This window comes from Pseudoliparis swirei, chromosome 6, assembly GCF_029220125.1.
Source record: "Pseudoliparis swirei isolate HS2019 ecotype Mariana Trench chromosome 6, NWPU_hadal_v1, whole genome shotgun sequence".
Lineage (NCBI taxonomy): Eukaryota > Metazoa > Chordata > Actinopteri > Perciformes > Liparidae > Pseudoliparis > Pseudoliparis swirei.
Window position 1 is genome coordinate 27,902,315 of NC_079393.1, and position 23,153 is coordinate 27,925,467.

At 48.2% G+C, this 23,153-nt stretch overlaps 1 protein-coding gene and 1 long non-coding RNA gene across 3 annotated transcripts in view; one reads left to right on the forward strand and one right to left on the reverse strand.

Moving 5' to 3' along the window:
* Position 1: 1 nt before the first annotated feature.
* LOC130194838 (uncharacterized) lies at positions 2-1,939 on the reverse strand. Its single transcript, XR_008831970.1, has 2 exons — positions 599-1,939; positions 2-548 (listed from the first exon to the last, which is right to left on the reverse strand). It is a non-coding gene; the product is annotated as an uncharacterized LOC130194838 (long non-coding RNA).
* Positions 1,940-5,005: 3,066 nt separating this feature from the next.
* znrf1 (zinc and ring finger 1) overlaps positions 5,006-23,153 on the forward strand; it is a 51,534-nt gene continuing 33,386 nt past the window's right edge. For both annotated transcript variants that reach the window (XM_056415981.1, XM_056415982.1), the window contains exon 1: positions 5,006-5,905. In XM_056415981.1, coding sequence (XP_056271956.1) covers positions 5,515-5,905 — 391 coding nt within the window. In that variant the 5' untranslated portion in view covers positions 5,006-5,514. The remainder of the gene's footprint in view (positions 5,906-23,153) is intronic.

The window sequence follows — 23,153 nt, forward strand, 5'->3', positions numbered from 1 at the left end:
CCAGGTCTCTGTGGTGGTTTTATGGTGTTTATAAATCATAATGCACTCTTCCAGCTTTGAAAAGCAATAATCAGGTTTCGTACGGACGTGGAAAACCTGGAAAAGTCCTGGAGAAAAAAAATCCCCAACGTTTTTGAAAAGTTATGGATATTTGTTATATTCAAACAAATTTTTCGCGCTGCAAGTGAACGCACCTTAACTGAAGAGACATACATGTTTATTCTTTTAATCTAAATGATTGTCTCATTAATTTGTGTAATTTAAGGTTATAAACTATGCTTTGGAATCCTCTTTGTTGGGTTAAATAGAACATTTTCTCACTTTTTCATGTCTGCACCGAGATTTCACAAACTATTAGGTTGTGGATATTTGGTTTGAAGTCCTGGAGACTCATTGGTCACCATGTGGATGAACCTGTTCATTGGTCACCATGTGGATGAACCTGTTCATTGGTCACCATGTGGATGAACCTGTTCATTGGTCATGTGGATGAACCTGTTCATTGGTCATGAGGATGAACCTGTTCATTGGTCACCATGTGGATGAACCTGTTCATTGGTCATGTGGATGAACCTGTTCATTGGTCATGTGGATGAACCTGTTCATTGGTCACCATGTGGATGAACCTGTTCATTGGTCATGTGGATGAACCTGTTCATTGGTCATGAGGATGAACCCTGTTCATTGCTCATGAGGATGAACCCTGTTCATTGGTCATGTGGATGAACCTGTTCATTGGTCATGTGGATGAACCTGTTCATTGGTCATGAGGATGAACCTGTTCATTGGTCATGTGTATGAACCTGTTCATTGGTCATGAGGATGAACCTGTTCATTGGTCGTGTGTATGAACCTGTTCATTGGTCATGTGGATGAACCTGTTCATTGGTCATGTGGATGAACCTGTTCATTGGTCATGTGGATGAACCTGTTCATTGGTCATGAGGATGAACCTGTTCATTGGTCATGTGGATGAACCTGTTCATTGGTCATGTGGATGAACCTGTTCATTGGTCATGTGGATGAACCTGTTCATTGGTCATGTGGATGAACCTGTTCATTGGTCATGAGGATGAACCTGTTCATTGGTCATGAGGATGAACCTGTTCATTGGTCATGTGGATGAACCTGTTCATTGGTCATGAGGATGAACCTGTTCATTGGTCATGAGGATGAACCTGTTCATTGGTCGTGTGGATGAACCTGTTCATTGGTCATGAGGATGAACCTGTTCATTGGCCATGTGGATGAACCTGTTTATTGGCCATGTGGATGAACCTGTTCATTGGTCATGAGGATGAACCTGTTCATTAGTCATGAGGATGAACCTGTTCATTGGTCATGAGGATGAACCTGTTCATTGGTCATGAGGATGAACCTGTTGAATGGTCATGAGGATGAACCTGTTCATTAGTCATGAGGATGAACCTGTTCATTGGTCATGAGGATGAACCTGTTCATTGGTCATGAGGATGAACCCTGTTGAATGGATCTGTGCTCTTCGATGTGGGATTTTTGTTTTTGTTTTAACTTTTCCCTCTTCCTGTTTTGTATTATTGGGAGAACCTTGAGTCATTTACAAAAATATTCCTCCCAAAAAACAAATAAAGAACTGAATCTGACTTCTGTTTTGTGTCCATACCATTCATCGTTGGATATCAGGCACACATATTACTCTTGGCTAATTCTCTACTTCAACTTCCTGTTTTATGATCATTGAGCCGGACAAAGACGTATGCTAAGCTAAGCTAACTGCCTCCAGCTTGTTAATATTAATCTGATTTATTGAAGGGACCGTAATGTCTAGGTTCCGGCAAAGCATCAGAAGAGACAGCACTTTGCCTGTGAGGAGACAGAGATATTGTGTCTGCAGCTCAAGGGCAGCTACACGCCTGACAGTATTCAACATTCACACTTGTTATCAGTATTTACACATACCAAGAGGATGGGATATGCACCTGTGACGAGATCTGGGTATAAAAGATGGAATCTTGATGTGCTGGGAGGAAGTGTGGTTTTCGGGCCTCGACTTGCATGTTGAGGAGAGCTCCCCGTGGTTTGTACTTTGCTTTTGATCAGTGAATAAACGTCTCCCTAAAGGAGAGAACTACAGCGGACTCGGATTATTGTATAAGCTCTTCCAGGCGGTCAATTCTGAATTACGTTACAAGCTTCACAGTGGGGTCGGAGAGAGCATCTCCAAGGAGATCAGAAGATGACTGCAGAATACCTTCAGACTCTCCTCCACATCATCATCGTCATCATCACTCTACCTCCCTCTAGTGTGGAACCCTGAACTCTATAAGAAGTATTGCTCAATGTTGTAGAAGATCATCTTTATTTGACTTTTCAACAATATTTAAAAAGCAAAGTCTCCTTTTCGAAGTTGTGTTTGAGCCACTTTCTTATTTCTGGGGTTATACTAACATGAGTAAACACATCTATTCTAGTCTCAGATTATGAGACAACGGACACAGACAGGATGTTTATGTTGTTTACCTTGTTGTTGTGTGTCTCTTGGTTGTTACGCATCACTTTGTGGTCATTCGGTCTCTTTGTAGTTTTGATCTTTTTGTAGTTGTTGTTTTGTCTGGAGTTGTTAAGATTGATTGTAGTCATTTTGTCTCTTTGTACTCACTATGTCTATATTTGTAGTTATAACGTGTCTTTTTTAATCGTTTTGTGTATCTTTGTAGTTATATTGTGTCTTTTTCTAGTTTTGTGTATCTTTGTAGTTGTTTTGTGTCTCTGTTGTCTCTTTGTAGTTGTTTCTCTATCTTTGTAGTTGTGTTGTGTCTCTTTGTAGTTGTTTCTCTATCTTTGTAGTTGTGTCTCTTTGTAGTTGTTTCTCTATCTTTGTAGTTGTGTTGTGTCTCTTTGTAGTTGTTTATCTTTGTAGTTGTGTTGTGTCTCTTTGTAGTTGTGTTGTGTCTCTTTGTAGTTGTTTATATTTGTAGTTGTGTTGTGTCTCTTTGTAGTTGTTTTGTGTCTTGGTGTAGGCGTTTTGTGTCTTTGTAGTTATCCTGAGTCTCTTTGTAGTTATATTGTGTCTCTTCGTAGTCGTTTTGCCTCTTTTCATCGTTGTTTTAAGTCTTTTTGTGTCTCGTTGCAGCTGTGTTGTGTGTCTTTGTAGTTCTTTGTGACCCTATAGTCTTTTTGTGTATCTTTGTAGTCTTTTCATGTCTTTGTGGTTGGTGCGTGTCTCTTTGAGAGACACATTCACACACACATTCATACAGAGGCCGCCATACGGTGCCACCTGCTCACCAGGACGATGTCCTTTCACTCGGGTTCCGTCCTGACCCGGATGCTTTGGCATGTGGACTCCAGGAGCCGGGGGCCGACCCCTGACCTCCTGATTGGTGGCTGACGGATAAAGTAAATGATCAACAAAGCCACTGCATGACGTACACACGGTACATGAAGGGTGCCTGTTAATATTAATCTGATTTATTGAAGGGACCGTAATGTCTAGGTTCCGGCAAAACATCAGAAGAGACGGCACTTTTTTGAGAGAGATATTGTGTCTGCAGCTCAAGGATAGCTACACGCCTAACAGTATTCAACATTCACACTTGTTATCAATATTTACACATACCAAGAGGGGCGCACGGCCAACAGACAGCTCACCCGGGGCAGAGGATGGGATATGCACCTGTGACGAGATCTGGGTATAAAAGATGGAATCTTGATGTGCTAAAAGGAGTGTGGTTTTCGGGCTTCAACTTGCATGTTGAGGAGAGCTCCCCGTGGTTTGTACTTTGCTTTTGATCAGTGAATAAACGTCTCCTTAAAGGAGAGAACTACAGCGGACTCGTATTATTGTAGAAGCTCTTCCAGGCGGTTCAATTCTGAATTACGTTACAGTGCCTCCGTCTAAACATGTCTCACTTTGTATTCCAACATGTCATTTCCTCATTTCCAGGTTCAAACTTGTATTTTGAGTTTCTACTAGAATCTTTTTACACGCTTTCAATTATTAAAACACACGATGGTTCGTGATTGTCCGTTTTAGCGCCTGTCCCTTTAAGGGCCCTTCTGGAGAAGCCTGAAGTTGGCTAGTCGTCATGATGTCACAAGATGATGTCACGGAGCCTCCACTTCGTTCCATTGGGCCGTCGCCATCTTGACTTCAACCAAAGAACTACAGTAACGTCGAGACGACATGGTCTTATATTTATATTAGAACCATTTGAGTTGATTGTGTGTGTGTGTTTGAATGCCCGAGGAGGAAAGAGGGGACCATGTATAAGCCTGTTGTCATTAAAGCATTATATATAGTTTACTTTATTGTGTTTCAGGAACTAGAAGTTAAGACACACACACATGTTTAGGATTAAACCAAGTAATGCAAAACAAAACATGTGGGCCAGTAATCCCAATAATTTAGCATATGGTGGAGTAATATGTGCAGAACTTGGTAATGGGTACAATATGCTGGCAGTGTGTGTGTAGGGGAATCCTTGGTAATACAAAGTAGCTAATTATATTCATCAATTAAGGAACACTCAGCAGAGGGGATCCCCTTGTCCTATAAACATGTAATAGACATTGTTTGGAGTGATATAAAGATATGAACATGTGTGTTAAAGTAGCTTAACTGGGAAATCATTTTAGATCATTTTATTTAAGATATATCTATCACTTCTTGAAAAAACTTGCTCAAAAGCACAATTCCTGTGGAAGAAACCACAGTCCGGGCTACTTGGCGTCCTAAAACGACCCTGGATTCAAACCGCTTCACGGTGCCCGTGGATGGGGGACCCGGTGCCCGCTGCGGGTCTCTGTGATCCGGGTCTGCGCACTGAGCGCGTTCATTGTGCGGCAGCGGCGGCGGCGGAGCGCCGGTCAGTGCGCAGGGGAGCGGCTTCACAGTGACCCCGGTACCCGAGAGGGGGGGGGCTCTGGTTGGAGACCACCGGAGCGGACGCGCAGCGGGGGGGTGGCGGCGGGGGGACGGACGACGACGACGACGTCATTCCTTTTCCTTTTTTCCCTTCGCAGACGTTGTCTGGCGGCCAGACGGACAGCAACAGTTGTCGCGATGTCTGACATCACATGAGGCGCGTGCAGTGAACATTGCGGCGGCGCTTTGATCTTGGCCGCGCGTGCCGCCTGCGATGATACCGCCGTCACCTGGGAGCGGGAGGGGAGTGTAGCCGACAGCTGCGTGTCATTCTGGGCTCCTCGGCGTCACTCGGCTCGCCAGCCTCCTCCTCCTCCTCCTCCTCCTGCTCCTCCTCCTGCTCCCCGGGCGCGTGGAGGTTATTCTCCCCGCAGGTGAGGTGATCCGGCCGTCGGGGCGGCTTCATGTTCCGCTCGGCCGCGAAACGCGCTGTTGCGTCCGCGGAGCGTCAGAGCCGCGGAGCCCGCTGAGACACGCGGAGGGACGCGCAGGCCGAGCGACGCGCCGGAGCGCAGGGAGGGGGGGCGACCGCCGGTTCTGGCTCTCTGGACCCTTTGCGGATCGAGCCGAGCCTCCTTCCTACCCACAGCCCCCACCCGTTTGGCCGGATGGGGGGAAAGCAGAGCACGGCGGGGCGGCCCCGGGGTGCTTTTCCCGGCGTGTCTACGGATGACAGCGCGGTGCCACCCTCGGCCCACTTCGGCCACTACCGGCCGAGCGGCACCATGGGCCTGCGCAGCCGCTCGGTGAGCTCCGTCGCCGGGATGGGCATCGAGCACAGCCCCGCCGTGCCCTTTGGCTTCTACACCCCGAGAGGGACGGACTCGGATCGAGCTGGAGGGGGGTCAGGGGGCACCGCGGCCCCGCACGGTACCGGCTACCGGGACACTGGGGGCGGAGGGCACCACACGGACGGGGTGCTCTATCTGGGGTCCCGGGGGTCGCTGGCTGACACCTTGCCCCTGCACATCGCACCGCGCTGGTTCAGCGCGCACAGCGGTAAGGGCTCTGCACACACACACACACACACACACACACACACACACACACACACACACACACACACACACACACACTTTGTTTACCTGCTCTGCTGGGGGAGTGACACCAGTGGGGTGCTATTACATTTCACGTCTGTGAAGGAAGTCCAGTGTCCAGTCTGAGGATGTTCTCACGGGTCTGACACTGAGCTGGGCGGACGAGGACACACAAGAAACGTGTGTTAAAAATGTCAATGTATCAACACATTTGCTGTGTGTGTGTGTGTGTGTGTGTGTGTGTGTGTGTGTGTGTGTGTGTGTGTGTGTGTGTGTGTGTGTGTGTGTGTGTGTGTGTGTGTGTGTGTGTGTGTGGTGAACACAGCACTGCAGGGCCTCGCTCTGTCTCGCCTGTCACTGCTGCGCCGTCTGCACAGGTCATGGCTTGTTGTGTGAAATGACACTAAAACACCGGTTGCCAAATCTGGCTCAGTCAATTAGCCTAGAGAGGAGGGAGGAAGGGAAGGAGGGAGGGAGGAAGGGAAGGAGGGAGGGAGGAAGGGAAGGAGGGAGGGAGGAAGGGAGAAGAAGAAACGGGGAGAAGAAGGTGAGGCAGGGAGGGAGAGGATGGAGAAAGGGCTGGGGGTGGAGGGGGGTACACACACATGTAGGTATACACACAGACACACACACATGTAGGTATACACACAGACACACACACACACACATGTAGGTATACACACACACACACACATGTAGGTATACACACACACACACACACACACACACATGTAGGTATACACACAGACACACACACATGTAGGTATACACACAGACACACACACATGTAGGTATACACACAGACACACACACATGTAGGTATACACACAGACACACACACATGTAGGTATACACACAGACACACACACACACACACACATGTAGGTATACACACAGACACACACATGTAGGTATACACACACACACACATGTAGGTATACACACAGACACACACACATGTAGGTATACACACAGACACACACACACATGTAGGTATACACACAGACACACACACATGTATGTATACACACAGACACACACACACATGTAGGTATACACACAGACACACACACACACACATGTAGGTATACACACAGACACACACACATGTAGGTATACACACAGACACACACACATGTAGGTATACACACAGACACACACATGTAGGTATACACACAGACACACACACACATGTAGGTATACACACAGACACACACATGTAGGTATACACACACACACACACACATGTAGGTATACACACAGACACACACACATGTAGGTATACACACAGACACACACACACATGTAGGTATACACACAGACACACACACACATGTAGGTATACACACACACACACACATGTAGGTATACACACAGACACACACACATGTAGGTATACACACAGACACACACACATGTAGGTATACACACAGACACACACACATGTAGGTATACACACACACACACACACACACATGTAGGTATACACACAGACACACACACACATAGGTATACACACAGACACACACACATGTAGGTATACACACAGACACACACATGTAGGTATACACACACACACACATGTAGGTATACACAGACACACACACACACATGTAGGTATACACACAGACACACACATGTAGGTATACACACAGACACACACATGTAGGTATACACACAGACACACACATGTAGGTATACACACACATATAGGTATACATACACACATATCTGTAGGTAAAACAGACACACACATATGGATATACACATACACACATATATATATCTAGGCACACACACACACACGTAGGTATACACACATATGTGTAGGTAAAAACACACACACACATATGTAGGTACACACATATTTATATATATATTTAAACAACAATCACAATGAAATCAACTAAACTACAACTATCAAAATATAACCTAAATAAGCAATACTTAAACAATATTGTGAATATTCACAATAACATTAAATACAAATGTCAACATAAATAGCTCCAACAGTAGGTACACACAGACATGCACACACACACACACACACACACACACACACATACACACACATAGGTCTACACACAGACACAAACAAATCTTTGGCCGCAGCTGGTTCCTTTCCAACACACACATAGCCTACAGACACACATACACACACACACACACACACACACACACACGGGTCCCCAGGCTCTAATTACCAAAGCCCTGACCGGCTCACAGCAGGAGAAAACAAAGTTGGACGTCAACATCTCGGCTGTTTTCCCCTTCCTATATTTCCATAGCGACTCGGATGTGGCGAGATAACAGTGTGTGTGTGTGTGTGTATGTGTGTGTGTGTGTGTGTGTGGGGGGGGGATAAGCTAAAGATAGGGTCTTAAGTATCTGATGCAGGTAGCTCCGACCAAAATGTCTTTGATGGACGGTTTACACGAAGTGGACGTAGTCCCCCATCGGTTTGTAGAGTGCCGCTTTGAGGCCTCAAGTTCAGCATGTTGGCCTTGAGAAGTAGAGCCATCGTCGTCTCGTGCTTCTATACAACCGCCCGCCCCTGATGCACAGTAGAGAGAATCCAGAAAAGACACCGACTCCAATTTTCCGACCCAGCGGTTCCCATCTGGTTGTGACAAAGGGTGGGTTGCTCTTAAAGGGCCCTCCTATCACACTCCTACCACAGACATGTCTCTCATGGGGGGTTCTGGTCCTTCTGGAAACCCAGCTGCCCGAGGCCGGCACGCAGAACTACAAACGCCTCGTGTCAGAAGATATCCAGCCTCCTCGTTTCTTCCAGTGCGGCGGCCCAGTGGGCTGCCGCTGCAAAAGGGCTCCAGCAAGAAAACACAAGTCGTGTGTCAGAAAAGGTTTGTCCTGGTTCCACTTCAGCCACCAGTGCGGAGCTTTGTGACCTGGGAATGCATTGTGGCGTGAACACGGGAAGCTAACGTATCCGTACGAGGTCGCAGAGCTAGTAGCCTGTAGCTAAGTGTACACTCCTTCCTCACAGAGGAACAGACTCAGGTAGGAGTGACTGGAGACGTGCCACGTACCAGCCTGCTTCAAGACCTCCACCGTCATCCCCGTCCCCAAAAAAACTAAAGTCACTGGACTCAACGCCGACAGACCCGTCGCCCTGACCTCTGTGGTGATGAAGGCATTTGAGCGTCTGGTGCTGGTTCACCTCAAAGCCATCACTGACCCTCTCCTGGACCCCCTGCAGTTTGCCTCCAGAGCCAACAGGTCTGTAGACGATGCGGTCAACATGGCCCTTCATCCTCCAGCACCTGGACTCCTCAGGATCCTGTTTGTGGACTTCAGCTCTGCCTTCAACACCATCATTCCGGCTCTGCTGCAGGACAAGCTCTCCCAGCTGAGCGTGCCTGACTCCACCTGCAGGTGGATCACCGACTTCCTGTCTGACGGGAGGCACCGTGTGAGGCTGGGCACGTCTCTGACTCCAGGACTATCAGCACCGGTTCCCCTCAGGGCTGCGTTCTTTCCCCTCGACTCTCCTCCTGTAGACCAACAGCTGCACCTCCAGTCACCAGTCCGTCAGGCTCCTGAAGTTCGCGGACGACACCACCCTCATTGGGCTCATCTCTGGGGGGACGAGTCCGCTTACAGGTGAGAGACTGATCACCTGGTGACCTGCTGTGGGCAGAACAACCTGGAGCTCAACGCTCTGAAGACTGGAGATGGTCGTAGACTTCAGAAGGAACCCAGCCCCATCACCCTGAGGGACTCCCCAGTCGACACTGCAGAGTCCTTCCGCTTCCTGGGCACCATCATCTCCCAGGACCTCAGTGGCAGCTGAACATCAGCTCCCTCACCAAAAGAGCTCAACAGAGGATGTTCTTTCTGCGGCAGCTGAAGAAGTTCAACCTGCCAAAGACAATGATGGTGCACTTCTCCACCTGCATCATGGAGTCCATCCTCTCCTCCTGCATCCCCACCTGGTACGCTGCTGCTGCCACTGCCAGTGACAAAGGCCGACTGCAGCGTGTCATCCGCTCTGCCAGAAGGTGATTGGCTGCAATCTGCATCTCTACAGGACCTGTTGGCCTCTAGGACCCTGAGGCGGGCGGGTCACAGTGTGGCCGACCCCTCCCACCCGGGTCACAGTGTGGCCGACCCCTCCCACCCGGGTCACAGTGTGGCCGACCCCTCCCACCCGGGTCACATTGTGGCCGACCCCTCCCACCCGGGTCACATTGTGGCCGACCCCTCCCACCCGGGTCACAGTGTGGCCGACCCCTCCCACCCGGGTCACAGTGTGGCCGACCCCTCCCACCCGGGTCACATTGTGGCCGACCCCTCCCACCCGGGTCACATTGTGGCCGACCCCTCCCACCCGGGTCACAGTGTGGCCGACCCCTCCCACCCGGGTCACATTGTGGCCGACCCCTCCCACCCGGGTCACATTGTGGCTGACCCCTCCCACCCGGGTCACATTGTGGCCGACCCCTCCCACCCGGGTCACATTGTGGCCGACCCCTCCCACCCGGGTCACAAACTCTTCGAGGTCCTTCCCTCCGGCAGGAGGCTGCGGTCCATCAGGACCAAAACCTCACGCCACAAAACCAGCTTGTTCCCGGCTGCCGTTGGCCTCATGAACAAGGCCCGGACCCCCACCTGACGGGGTCACCTCCCCTCCCCCACACCTCAAGCCTGTGTTATGCTCACACTACTTTGCACACTGAACATTGCACATGCACTTTTGCACTCCTGCCCTGCTTTTGGTATTGTCGTACTTATTGTGTTTGTATGTTTTATGTTTTTATGTTCATTTTATGTTCACTGTATGCACCTATACACCAGAACAAATTCCAGGTAGCTGTAAACCTACTTGGCAATAAATACAATTCTGATTCTGATTCTGAAAAGGTAATTCAGAACTTTTGAGCACTGAACGATCTCTTTACTGCCAAATCTTCTTTGTTTCATTACACTTTATTTACTAAATCACTCCAATTATGATTATACCTAAGGTTATGAGGAACACGCGCTTTAAAGAGTGATTTCCATCTGCAAACCTTCTGTTCGGTTGTTATCCGATAGCTAGTAATGACTTCACTCGTAAACCAGAGATGATGTCATTTAAATGCGGCCAACCGGCTGCTAACAGCTAATGTTGACTAGCTCTCCAATGTAGCGTTATCAGGGTGCACACAAGTGTTTCACCACTAGGTGTGTTGTCCTAGTTTGCACATGTGCAGTAGCGATCCGGCAGGATGTACGGATCGGGTCCATGTTCCAGCGTAGCAATAATGATCTGATACATGGCACAACCTGATCTGATACCGGTATTGGTATCGGATCAACTGTACTTTTACTACAACGCAGAGCAGAGCACGACTGAAACCTTCGCCGCGGTGTCGTGTAAGAGGTTCAAAAGAGAAGAACCCCACCCTCAGGCCCAAGTCCAACGCGTGCTGCGTTTCTCTGCCTGATCACACCTCGTTAGAGGAGTCCTTCCAAACCCCGGAGCTTTTTCATCTGTACGTCCAGAGAAACAATAACTAGAGCGAGACCCGGTTGAAGCTTCACTTCAAATCCGTTGGGACTTTTGCAGCAGTGCTCCCAACCAGATATAGGAAGGACAGGCAAATATGAATTTAACTTTAATAAACACTTGTTTGTAATTGTTTCCCAACACAAGGGAATCCCCTCAATGAAAAGGCATCTATTATTTATTGGGAATCTCTTTCCAGAAAGAATGAAAACCAAAACAGAGATCGTTATACTACTCCTAATGCATCCAATGCTCCTGGTACCCGATGCTTCCTGCTTGTTTATGTCCTTTGTGGACCGTAAAGAGCTGCTTTGCTTTGTGACGTACTGTTTGTTTAGTTACATAGACGCCTGATGCACAAATGCAACAATTAACCACAATTTTGACCGCAAACAACACATCTTCATGTCCATCCACCCCTGTGCCAGGAAAAAGGACCGTACCACTAATTTCTCATGGTTAAGAAAAATGTCATTAGTGCGAAACATTGCTAGATAGCCTTGTTTACAACGGGGTTGTAGTTTCTATAGAGCAATTGTTTTAATCATTAATAAATGCTCCAGATGTTCCCACTCACTTAAGATAGATGATTTAGTCCAGTGAACGTCATGTTCGGTTGGATATTTGCCATGAATGCACGGTCATGACATTGTAAAAGGTTTGATGGCGTTCTGGATCACTACGGGTCAATCTTGAATTAGACGAGATTAAAAGAGTTGTGGATCATTTGCCCATATTTATTCGTGTTTATTCGTCTTTGGTTCAGACTGGTTTGGAGAAGATCTGAGATACAAAACATCCACGGAGCAAAAACTGTACAAGTTGCTCCTCTCCTCTGAAGCATCTTATTAAAACACTTATATACGTATATATTTAAACATTTGCCTAATTTAAACAGATTCCGTAAGACCCTGTGAGACGGCCAGATGGCCACGGCGACTTTGGTTCTGGTTTGCCACCTATTTTAACTTCTGTCTAAACTCCCGTGTATCCAGTTTCTTTGTGGCATTTCAAAAGTTTGATTCATCATTTTCTGGACAATTGAATGGAAACTTTTGGTTCAAAACAACGAGGAAGAGCTTAGCGTGGATGATCAGTCTGATCAGAACTGGAGAGTCTTTCTCTCTTGGAAGAAAAGCACAGAACGACACTGAAGGTCTTTCTCCAGGAAACCAGGTGTCTCTCTTCTCCCGACCGGCTAGTAAAGGTTTCATTGACAGATGGTCCATTTAATCACAATCAAGTGCCCACCCCCTTCCAGAAAGGTCCCAATGACGGCTTCTCGGATGGTTCTGTGGAATATGCCGACTACCAACTACGCCATGGCCCTGCTGAGACTCCGCCCACTCCTCCTCTCTACCTCCATCTGCCTGATGGATCGTGGAGGTCTGGATCGTGGAATATGCCGACTACCAACTATTCATACCCTCTGTCATATTCATTGTGTTGTTACTGTGTTTTAATTAGTGTGTAATGATTCCTTCTGGTCACATGACATCTATTGTTCTGTCCATCCTGGAGAGGGATCCTCCTCTGTTGCTCTCTTGAAGGGTTCTTCACTTTTTTTCCCCTGAAGGGTTGTTTGGGGGTTTTTCCTGATCCGATGTGAGGTCAAAGGTCAACGGTCAGGGATGTCTATGTGTACAGATTGTATAGCACTCTGAGGGGAATGTGTAATTTGTGAAAATGGGCTCTACAAATAAACTGAATTGAATTGAATGAAATAAGCCACGTTGCCGGTGAGATGTCTAAAGTTGTTTCAATCGGTCTTCTGGATAATAGAAAAGGCGATCTATTAAACATGTGCTGTCCCTGTATTGTGTGACTTTGACATGATGAGGCGTTGTCTGATACTCATCCCATCTGACAGAGCCAACCCAGACCTCGTGCAGCCCTGTGGAGTGGTACTGCCCTGAGTGGCCATATATGCATGCGTCATCAGTTGTGGAACTGAAAGCAGGTTTCAAGTTTTCCTGTGAAAGTTATAGTAAAAAAAGGGGGCAGGCGTGGAAGAATTGTGTAGATTCATGAGTATTTTATTTTGTCACGTCAGCTAAATTGAGCAATAGTTACTTAAAGTTCATTTATGAACAAATTAACCTCTGACCCTTTATGTCCAGAGAGATCCTGCTCTGTGGTGATGGTTTTGGTGAGAGCGTGGTGCTTCCTCTGCCTTATAATAAACTCACTGTGAGGGTCTTGAATCACCAGACAGGGTCTGTTCCGCAATACTCACTGTACTTCATCCCTCACTTTACATCTTTTCATCACCTAAAGCTCGGCGTTCATACTTTGATTAATGCTGGTGGCTCCTGTCACTCGGCCGAGTCCAGGCTAAAGAGGGCCGATGCCAATGGTCTTCTGATGTACACAGTGACGGATTTCTTCCAATATTCATCGTTTGTAAGTTTGGGTTTGCCTCATTCTGAGAAACGGCAACGCTCTCAACCTCCTTCATGAGGCGGGCGGCCCGAGGACGCCTCCACCTACAGGATGGTACAGGGCGTAGCGAGACCCACCGGACTACAGTGAAGCGTGCTGATGTTTCCAGAATGTCCTTTATTCATGTTCAACCGTGAGCCTTATTGACGAATATAAATTTAAGAGTGTTTCTTTTTCTTTTAGTTTCCAGAAATCACTTTTCAAGCTATGGAACAAATACAACAGAAATGAGCTCTTACGAGTGTAAACAGCAATTAGATGACATTCATATACAAATGTGGACATTAATGACAACATTAATCACAGCATTTTCTCTTTCTTAAAGGGTACATCCAGCTAAAATCTAGCATGAGCATCTTATTACAATTCATTAATAAAAAAATTAAGTCACTAAACATGGAGTCAAAGCCCAAATAAAACACACATGACCTTGTTCCTGGCCCAGCTCGGTGCTTAGCTCATAGAAGAACTCATGTACTTCTCCTTCATTACACCGTCGACTATTTGCGATGTCATGTCACGAGATGTACATCTACTTCCGGTCTCAAACTCAAAGGACCTAAAACATACAACGGCACTTACAAAATAAAAGGCTTGCTGGAAGTCGTCACCATATTAACAGAACCTCTTCAGAGTCATTCACACGGTGTGCTCACTGCAGCGAGGAAGAACATCCACATCGGATGATTCTGCACCTCGTTATCTACCTCCAAAATCTACACTGAGTGCCAGCGCAGGAAGCATCGTGAACATTCGGTAGCGAGGCGGAAAGTAAAGGTGCGGCCGTCGCGCCGAGGGCTGATTTCCACGGGCAACAGGGGTTCCGTGTCCCCCTCACTCTTCAAAACCCTGCTCCCGGCTAACTGTCCGTCTCTGGCCGACTCCTGAGTTGCTAACATTTTTTGATACACTCAATGAAGGTTGCCGTCAACGTGAATACAGCATGAAGCTTCTGTAAGCAGCGGCCATATAAGAAGTGGGCGTGGTCACCGTGATGTCAACCGTTGGCTTGTTGAGGTTAAAGCCTCCAGTTCAGAATTTGTAGCCGTCCCCTTTTTAGTTTTTTTGACGGTTGCCATTTCTTTCTTTTTTTTAGCCGTCACCCATCTTGTTATTTTCCAACCAGAAGGGAAATGATCTGTATACTGAATGATAAACTAGACATATCTTGGGGAAACATTGTAACCAAAATGTTATAATTTAACTTTTGTATGAAGTGAAAACACACGGAAAGGGTGGACAATGGAAGATAAACTCCCAGCCAATCACAAGGTAGCCCACGCCCTAAAACACACTTGATTTCACTAAATCTAGCCCAGATGGAAGCTAAACTAATCCAGCTAGGACCCGAGGATACTCCACTACCCAGCATGCTGCTGGCTGTCTGAGGAATTGAGATGAATGACATCAGACTTCAGGCTAACCCATTACATCTTCAGAGACCCGGTCCATCGTGGTCCAGGATCGAGCTCCACTTGAGGGGCGGACAGCAGGAACCAGAGGTGATGAACATGTTGTATACAACCAGAGGAGTCGCCCCCTGGTGGTCAGTAGAGAGAATGCAGCTTTAAAACATGAAGCATAGACTTCTATACAACCAGAGGAGTCGCCCCCTGGTGGTCAGTAGAGAGAATGCAGCTTTAACACATGAAGCATAGACTTCTATACAACCAGAGGAGTCGCCCCCTGGTGGTCAGGAGAGAGAATGCAGCGTTAAAACGTGAAGCATAGACTTCTATACAACCAGATGAGTCGCCTCCTGGTGGTCAGCAGAGAGAATGCAGCTGAAACATAGACTTATACAACCAGAGGAGTCGCCCCTGGTGGTCAGAAGAATGCAGCTTTAACACATGAAGCATAGACTTCTATACAACCAGAGGAGTCGCCCCCTGGTGGTCAGCAGAGAGAATGCAGCTTTAATACATGAAGCATAGACTTCTATACAACCAGAGGAGTCGCCCCCTGGTGGTCAGTAGAGATAATGCAACTTTAACACATGAAGCATAGACTTCTATACAACCAGAGGAGTCGCCCCCTGGTGGTCAGGAGAGAGAATGCAGCGTTAAAACTTGAAGCATAGACTTCTATACAACCAGATGAGTCGCCTCCTGGTGGTCAGCAGAGAGAATGCAGCTGTAAAACATGAAACATAGACTTCTATACAACCAGAGGAGTCGCCCGCTGGTGGTCAGCAGAGAGAATGCAGCTTTAACACATGAAGCATAGACTTCTATACAACCAGAGGAGTCGCCCCCTGGTGGTCAGCAGAGAGAATGCAGCTTTAATACATGAAGCATAGACTTCTATACAACCAGATGAGTCGCCCCCTGGTGGTCAGCAGAGAGAATGCAGCTTTAATACATGAAGCATAGACTTCTATACAACCGGATGAGTCGCCTCCTGGTGGTCAGGAGAGAGAATGCAGCTTTCACTTCTTTAGAACAGGAGGTCACCGCCGAGCAGCAGGTTGTGATCGTGGGCTTGTTTGCCCTGGGTTTTGTGTCTCAGGCACAGCTGCCCTCGCCCTCTGATGGCGCTGTAAGCAGCCTGAAGATTTGCCGACACGAGTCCAGACAAAACACAACTATTTGTATCCTCCACTGCGTGGGGGGGGGGGAGGGGGACTAATGTCCTTTTTTTATTGAAAGGAGGTTTTCTTTTTTTCAAAGTTACGGCGACATCTTTTGGTCACTAAAACTGTTTTACTGATTTTAAGTCATATTTTATTTGTTGTGGTTTGGATATACATACAATATTGTAGGCAGCATGTCACATGACCAATTTCATCATAATCAGTTATTTACTACACTAATATAAATATTCGTATCTAGTGATCACATTATCTTTATTATGTCCTGCAAGTCATGGTCTTCTTTTTCTTTCTTCTTCTTTTAAACCACGCTCTTTCCTGAGCTCCAGTAACCGTTCCTTATGGTTTATAGGCGTGTTTATTTGCCACAAACCGCCCAATGAAGACACCGGTGGCTGGACCTTCATCGTCCACGTGGAACCTGAAACTGCAGCAACAACATGGACATGTTGGAAAGGTCTCTGTCAGCAGACGCTGCAATACTGCAGCAGAAAAGCAGTCTCACGATGATGAATGAACCCCATAAGGAGGTCTTGGCTGGGCACAGCCACAGAGAGCGAGCCGGTCGGAATCAAACCTGCAGCCGGAGCGTCAGATGGAGCAACAGCTCCGTGACGTCAGAGCTACAGCAGAGGAGGCGGGGCTATTGTTCTAGTCCGGCTGCTACCTGTGTTCACAGCTGATGAGCGTCAATACCTGCAGGACAGAGTTACCTCAGGGGGGAGGAAGGGGGAGGAGGAAGAGGGAGTCAGGGGGGAGGAAGAGGGAGTCAGGGAGGAGGAAGAGGGAGTCGGGGAGGAGGAAGGGGGGGGAGGAGGAAGAGGGAGTCGGGGAGGAGGAAGAGGGAGTCGGGGAGGAGGAAGGGGCTGTCGGGGAGGAGGAAGAGGGAGTCCGCTCTAACTGGGCAGTAAAAAACAGTCTGGCGGCAGACGGAGAGATGAATCATCCAGCTGTCGACTTCATGGTGCAGAAGTGAGGAGGAGGAGGAGGAGGAGGAGGAGGAGGAGGAGGAGGAGAGGAAAGGAAAGGGGGGGGATAGAGATTAGAAAGTTGAAGGGGGAATTAATGTAAGTGCACGAGGGAGCAACAGAGAGAAGAAAAGGGGAGAAGACGAAGATGAATTCAAAAAGAACGTAGCGGAGGAGCAGAGGATGAGGAGTGGTTCACGGGGAGCCAAGAGGGAGAAGAAAAGGGAGGGATGGAACGGAGAGAAAGGAGAATCAGGAGGAGGGGCTCTGGGGGACCGGGCTCAGGAGGAGGAGCTCTCCTAAATATCATCAGAATCAGAATCAGAATCAGAAACAGGTTTATTGCCAAGAATGTTTTCACAAACAAACGAGGAACTTTTTTTGGCGGAAGGTGCAAGATTCGCGCACCAAGACACCGAGGCCGTCATGGCGCCATCTTGGAAAGGGTGGATGAAAGATTACAGCATAACATGAGGGAAGAGAGGCGAGAAAAAGAAAAAGCCACCCCCCGACTATGCCCCTAGAGGGGTACAGTGTGGGAGCAGGAGAAACAAAACACCATTGCACATAAGCACATACATCTTAGACATGACTTGCGAGGAGGAGAAAGGGCGGGAGGGGAGGTAAGCCAAAGACTGGGCGATAGCCCCGCCATTGGGGGCAGAAGGTAACCAGCACCGACAAGCAGCCAGCCCGGTCCTTCGCCATCACGGCGCAGGACGAGACCCGTCCTGTCACCCTGGGGGCAAAGCAGGCGAAGGCGTGGGATGGGGGGGGGGGGGGTAGTGAGTGCATTTCAGTGTGTTTAAGTTCGTGTGTGAATGGCCTGATGTATCGTCCTCCCCCAGTCCACAACAGACAAAGTTCCCAGACCGCAAGATGGTCGTTGCCATGGAGATGGCCTTGAAGGGTCCTGGGGAGAAAACAACCACAGGTGTCTGTGGATAGGGGAAAGGGAATGAGAGAGTCTCACTTCAGTGATCTTCGGGAGTTGTTGTTCCAGTCACGGCCTTGGCCAAGGCCCGTCCTGGTAGAGGGAGCCGAAAGCAGATAAGATTGGGATTGTTTGCTCTTCCAGTAGCTGCAATTCAATTTTGCACCCACTATTCCTCCATTTTCCTCCCGTTTGCCAATAGGATTTCAAATCGATCCAATTTCATTTGCAGAGCCATCAGCTTCTCACGATGTTGTCATTCTGACGGTTTAATGCCAAAGTCTGAGTGCCAACAACTCTGCCCAACGTCAATCATGTCGGGCAGCCTTAGGGGGCTTTTAACGGCTGTCACCGTTTCCTTAATTTTCCGATAAGCCAGGGCAGCGCCAAATCCAAACAGCAGAAATCCTGTAATCAAAGTTCGAATAGGTAGATGTCTTCTACGTCCTCCACGGAAAGGGCTGCTAGGCACACGACACGCCACTTCCCCACGCGTCCATCGTGTAACCAGCAACCCACGTCCCGGCAGGACAGGCAGGTTCCCCCGAACCCGAGCTTCTCGTCGAGAAGATGGTGTCAATTGCGTTTAAGGACCAGTTGATTACGTCCATGGTTTTTAGTTCAAGAGCGATGGAGAGAGTCTCTCAAGTATAGAGACAGACAAGACATGACGAGAGAAGCCAAGCAGGGAGGGGAAGGTCATGGGGAGGAGAGGGAGAGAAAAATGCGACCGCCTTCGTCGAGAGCCAAATTCAACCGGATCATAAACACATCGGCAGATGAGCCACAAGCGCCCAGCGTGACGGACGAGGAGCGGTCCGTTTCGGGGCGTCTGGCATCGGGTTCACTCCTCAGAACCAAAGTTGAGAACTTCTAGAATGCCTGTAAACTTTTCTTCTTCTTGATGCATGACAACAAAATGATTCTCTAAAGCGGTGAGAGTTTAGACGTGCGGACCCGAGTGGTTTGCGTTCGACGCACATTTTCGTTGGATGGGGCGCGAATGGTGCGAATTTGGCGTCGTGAAAAACTCGCCACAAGTTTAAATATCTAACTTCGGCGAAAAATTTTGCCCGACGGCGAGATGCGAAATACAATCAGCGTCGAGCTGCTCCTCCGGTGGTGAATCTAACTGCTCTAGTGGAGCTGAAGAGACATTCAGACTAGAGGTGAAGGTCACCGAGCTGTGAGCCTACGGGTGATGTCATGGATAAATATATAAATATAATATATTAATGTTATGAACCAAACACGAGGCGTTACATGTTCAGACGTGTGTGTGATGTCCTCAACGAGTATGAAGCAGAACTAGTGGTGAGTTCTTCATGGTGGATGAAGGAGATGAGAACTGTTTCCACGGAGTAAAGCCACAGAGATAAGCCCCGCCCCCTCTAAGCCCCGCCCCCTCCAGAGCGCGAATGACGTTAATGACGCGAATGAACCACAAGTAGTCAAGCGAGTAAACTCCCGCGAGTAAAGCGATGGATTTCACGTCCAGTGTTTCCATCGTTCGTGGTGACGGATGTCTTTTTTAACGCCGTTGCTAGGCGACATCCTCGCTCCACCTTCATCTGTCACCAGGTTCCTGTTGTCACCTCCATCCTGTAGCAGCTCGGCAAATAGAGCCGTACACACACGGACAATAAGTGCATGAGACAGCAGTATTTGTAGTATACCTTTCTCACACACACACACACACACACACACACACACACACACACACACACGCACACCCTCCACCTCGATGACAGGACCATAAACGGCAGCCATGGAAACCGGTGGCTTGATTACATTACAACTTACAAAACTCTCCTTACCTTACCGGAAAAGAGACCAGGCAGTTTCCATGGTAACAGGAGGACAGAACACGATGAAGAGAAAAATAGATGGGAGAGAGAGAGAGAGAGAGACGGAGGATGGAGGCTGGGGGTGTCGGAGAGAGGCGAGTGTAACAGAAACAGAAAGAAAACGAGGAAGGAGAGAGGAGAAATGTGGAAAAGAGAGATGTTTAACTGTCCAGAGGAAGAGAGGACCGGTCCCCGGCCTGCAGACCTTACCATGCACCGCCACCGGGGGTCACATTGGGATTGTATTTCTCCCCGAGAGAGAGTCCCTGAATGCCCCATCAACCCCGCTACAGAGGCCGGTGGGCCAGGACAGGTAAACAACAACAATGCGGAGTGAACACCAATCACAGTGCAGCCGCCCGCTGCTCCACACCGGCCTGAAGACGAGCTGTTCATCACCCTGAAGACGAGCTGTTCATCACCCTGAAGACGAGCTGTTCATCACCCTGAAGACGAGCTGTTCATCACCCTGAAGACGAGCTGTTCATCACCCTGAAGACGAGCTGTTCATCAGCCTGAAGACGAGCTGTTCATCACCCTGAAGACGAGCTGTTCATCACCCTGAAGACGAGCTGTTCACCACCCTGAAGACGAGCTGTTCATCAGCCTGAAGACGAGCTGTTCATCACCCTGAAGACGAGCTGTTCATCACCCTGAAGACGAGCTGTTCACCAGCCTGAAGACGAGCTGTTCACCACCCTGAAGACGAGCTGTTCACCACCCTGAAGACGAGCTGTTCATCACCCTGAAGACGAGCTGTTCACTAGCCTGAAGACGAGCTGTTCATCACCCTGAAGACGAGCTGTTCATCAGCCTGAAGACGAGCTGTTCACCAGCCTGAAGACGAGCTGTTCATCACCCTGAAGACGAGCTGTTCATCACCCTGAAGACGAGCTGTTCATCACCCTGAAGACGAGCTGTTCATCACCCTGAAGACGAGCTGTTCACCACCCTGAAGACGAGCTGTTCATCAGCCTGAAGACGAGCTGTTCATCACCCTGAAGACGAGCTGTTCATCACCCTGAAGACGAGCTGTTCATCACCCTGAAGACGAGCTGTTCATCACCCTGAAGACGAGCTGTTCACCACCCTGAAGACGAGCTGTTCATCACCCTGAAGACGAGCTGTTCACCAGCCTGAAGACGAGCTGTTCAGAGCTGTTCATCACCCTGAAGACGAGCTGTTCACCACCCTGAAGACGAGCTGTTCATCACCCTGAAGACGAGCTGTTCATCACCCTGAAGACGAGCTGTTCACCACCTTGAAGACGAGCTGTTCATCACCCTGAAGACGAGCTGTTCACCACCTTGAAGACGAGCTGTTCATCACCCTGAAGACGAGCTGTTCACCAGCCTGAAGACGAGCTGTTCACCAGCCTGAAGACGAGCTGTTCATCAGCCTGAAGACGAGCTGTTCACCAGCCTGAAGACGAGCTGTTCATCACCCTGAAGACGAGCTGTTCATCAGCAGCACCAAGAACAACTTTGTCTGGGATTTGATTAGAAATTCATTTTCATTAACTCGTCCCAAAAATAAATTCCAGTCAAATTACCCAGAATCCAAAGTGTGCTCACCTGCAACGTTTGACATGTACACGTATTTGCGTCCTTGCTGAGAGTTGGAGGAAGACTAGTGGTCAGGTCGGGTTATTACACACAGAGAGACTCACAGATTCACAAATACATTCCAATGCACACATCAACACATTCAAGATTCATATTCATGCAAAAGACAAATCACAAATATATTTCTGCATTTCTATGTGGGGTTCTCTATTTGTTTGTGTATTTGTGTGTATTTTTGTATTTGTGTGTATTTGTTTGTGTATTTGTTTGTGGGTTTGTGTGTGTATTTGTTTGTGTATTTGTGTGTATTTGTTTGTTTGTGTATTTGTTTGTGTATTTGTGTGTGTATTTGTTTGTGGGTTTTTGAGACTCCCCTAATAGACCTTTCTGTAGCCAATCAGACGACGCCCTCGCTTTCAACCAATCACATGAGTGCACCTCCCCCTCCCCTCCGAATATACGCAACTCTTAACTCGCGTGAGTTTAATCGCCTTAGAGGGGGCGGGGCTTATAGGGGGCGGGGATTAGAGGGGCGGGGCTTAGAGGGTAAGTCAGTAAGTAATTAAGTAAGTTAGTCAGTCATCATTTTATTCTGCCGAACCTAAAATCATCTCATTCATGATTTGTCAACATGAATCAGCATTTTGATTTTTTATGTGTTTTTTTGTGTGTAATTTGCTTCATAAATGATAATCATCACAATCGCTGCTTAACGTTCTGTAATCGGTCCGATCACGAGACGAGAACCGGCTCCTCGGGAATGATTGTGTTCTCTGAAGAACTCTTCCAGGTTCCTTAAAGAACCCTGGTTTGAAAGGTTCTCTGAGGAACCAGAAATGGTTCCTCTGGCTTCATTCTGAAGAACCGTATTCGGTTTGAGGAGAAGTGCATCAGGTTGAATATGTGTGTGTGTAGGTATGTGTGTGTGTGTGTGTCTAGGTATGTGTGTGTGTGTCTGTGTGTGTCTGTGTGTGTGTGTGTGTAGGGATGTGTATGTGTGTGTGTGTGTCACAGCATGCACACAGGGCTTGTGCGTGTCTAGAAAAACAGCATTGTTGTCACAGCAACATAAACCCTCTGTCACATCATTCTGCCCTTGTGTATGTATGCAGAGAGTGTGTGTGTGAATGTGTGTGTGTGTGCGTGTGTGTGTGTGTGTGTGTGCGTGTGTGTGTGAGAGAGGCAGATGAATAAATTGCAGTGCTGACCTATATTCTCGAATTCCGCAACCAGTTCAGCTGCACAGATGTTCCCCCAATCCATGTGTGAGTGTCGGTCCTCACGGGGCCCCGTGTGGCCCCACATGGCCCCGTGTGACCCCACATGGCCCCACATGGCCCCACATGGCCCCG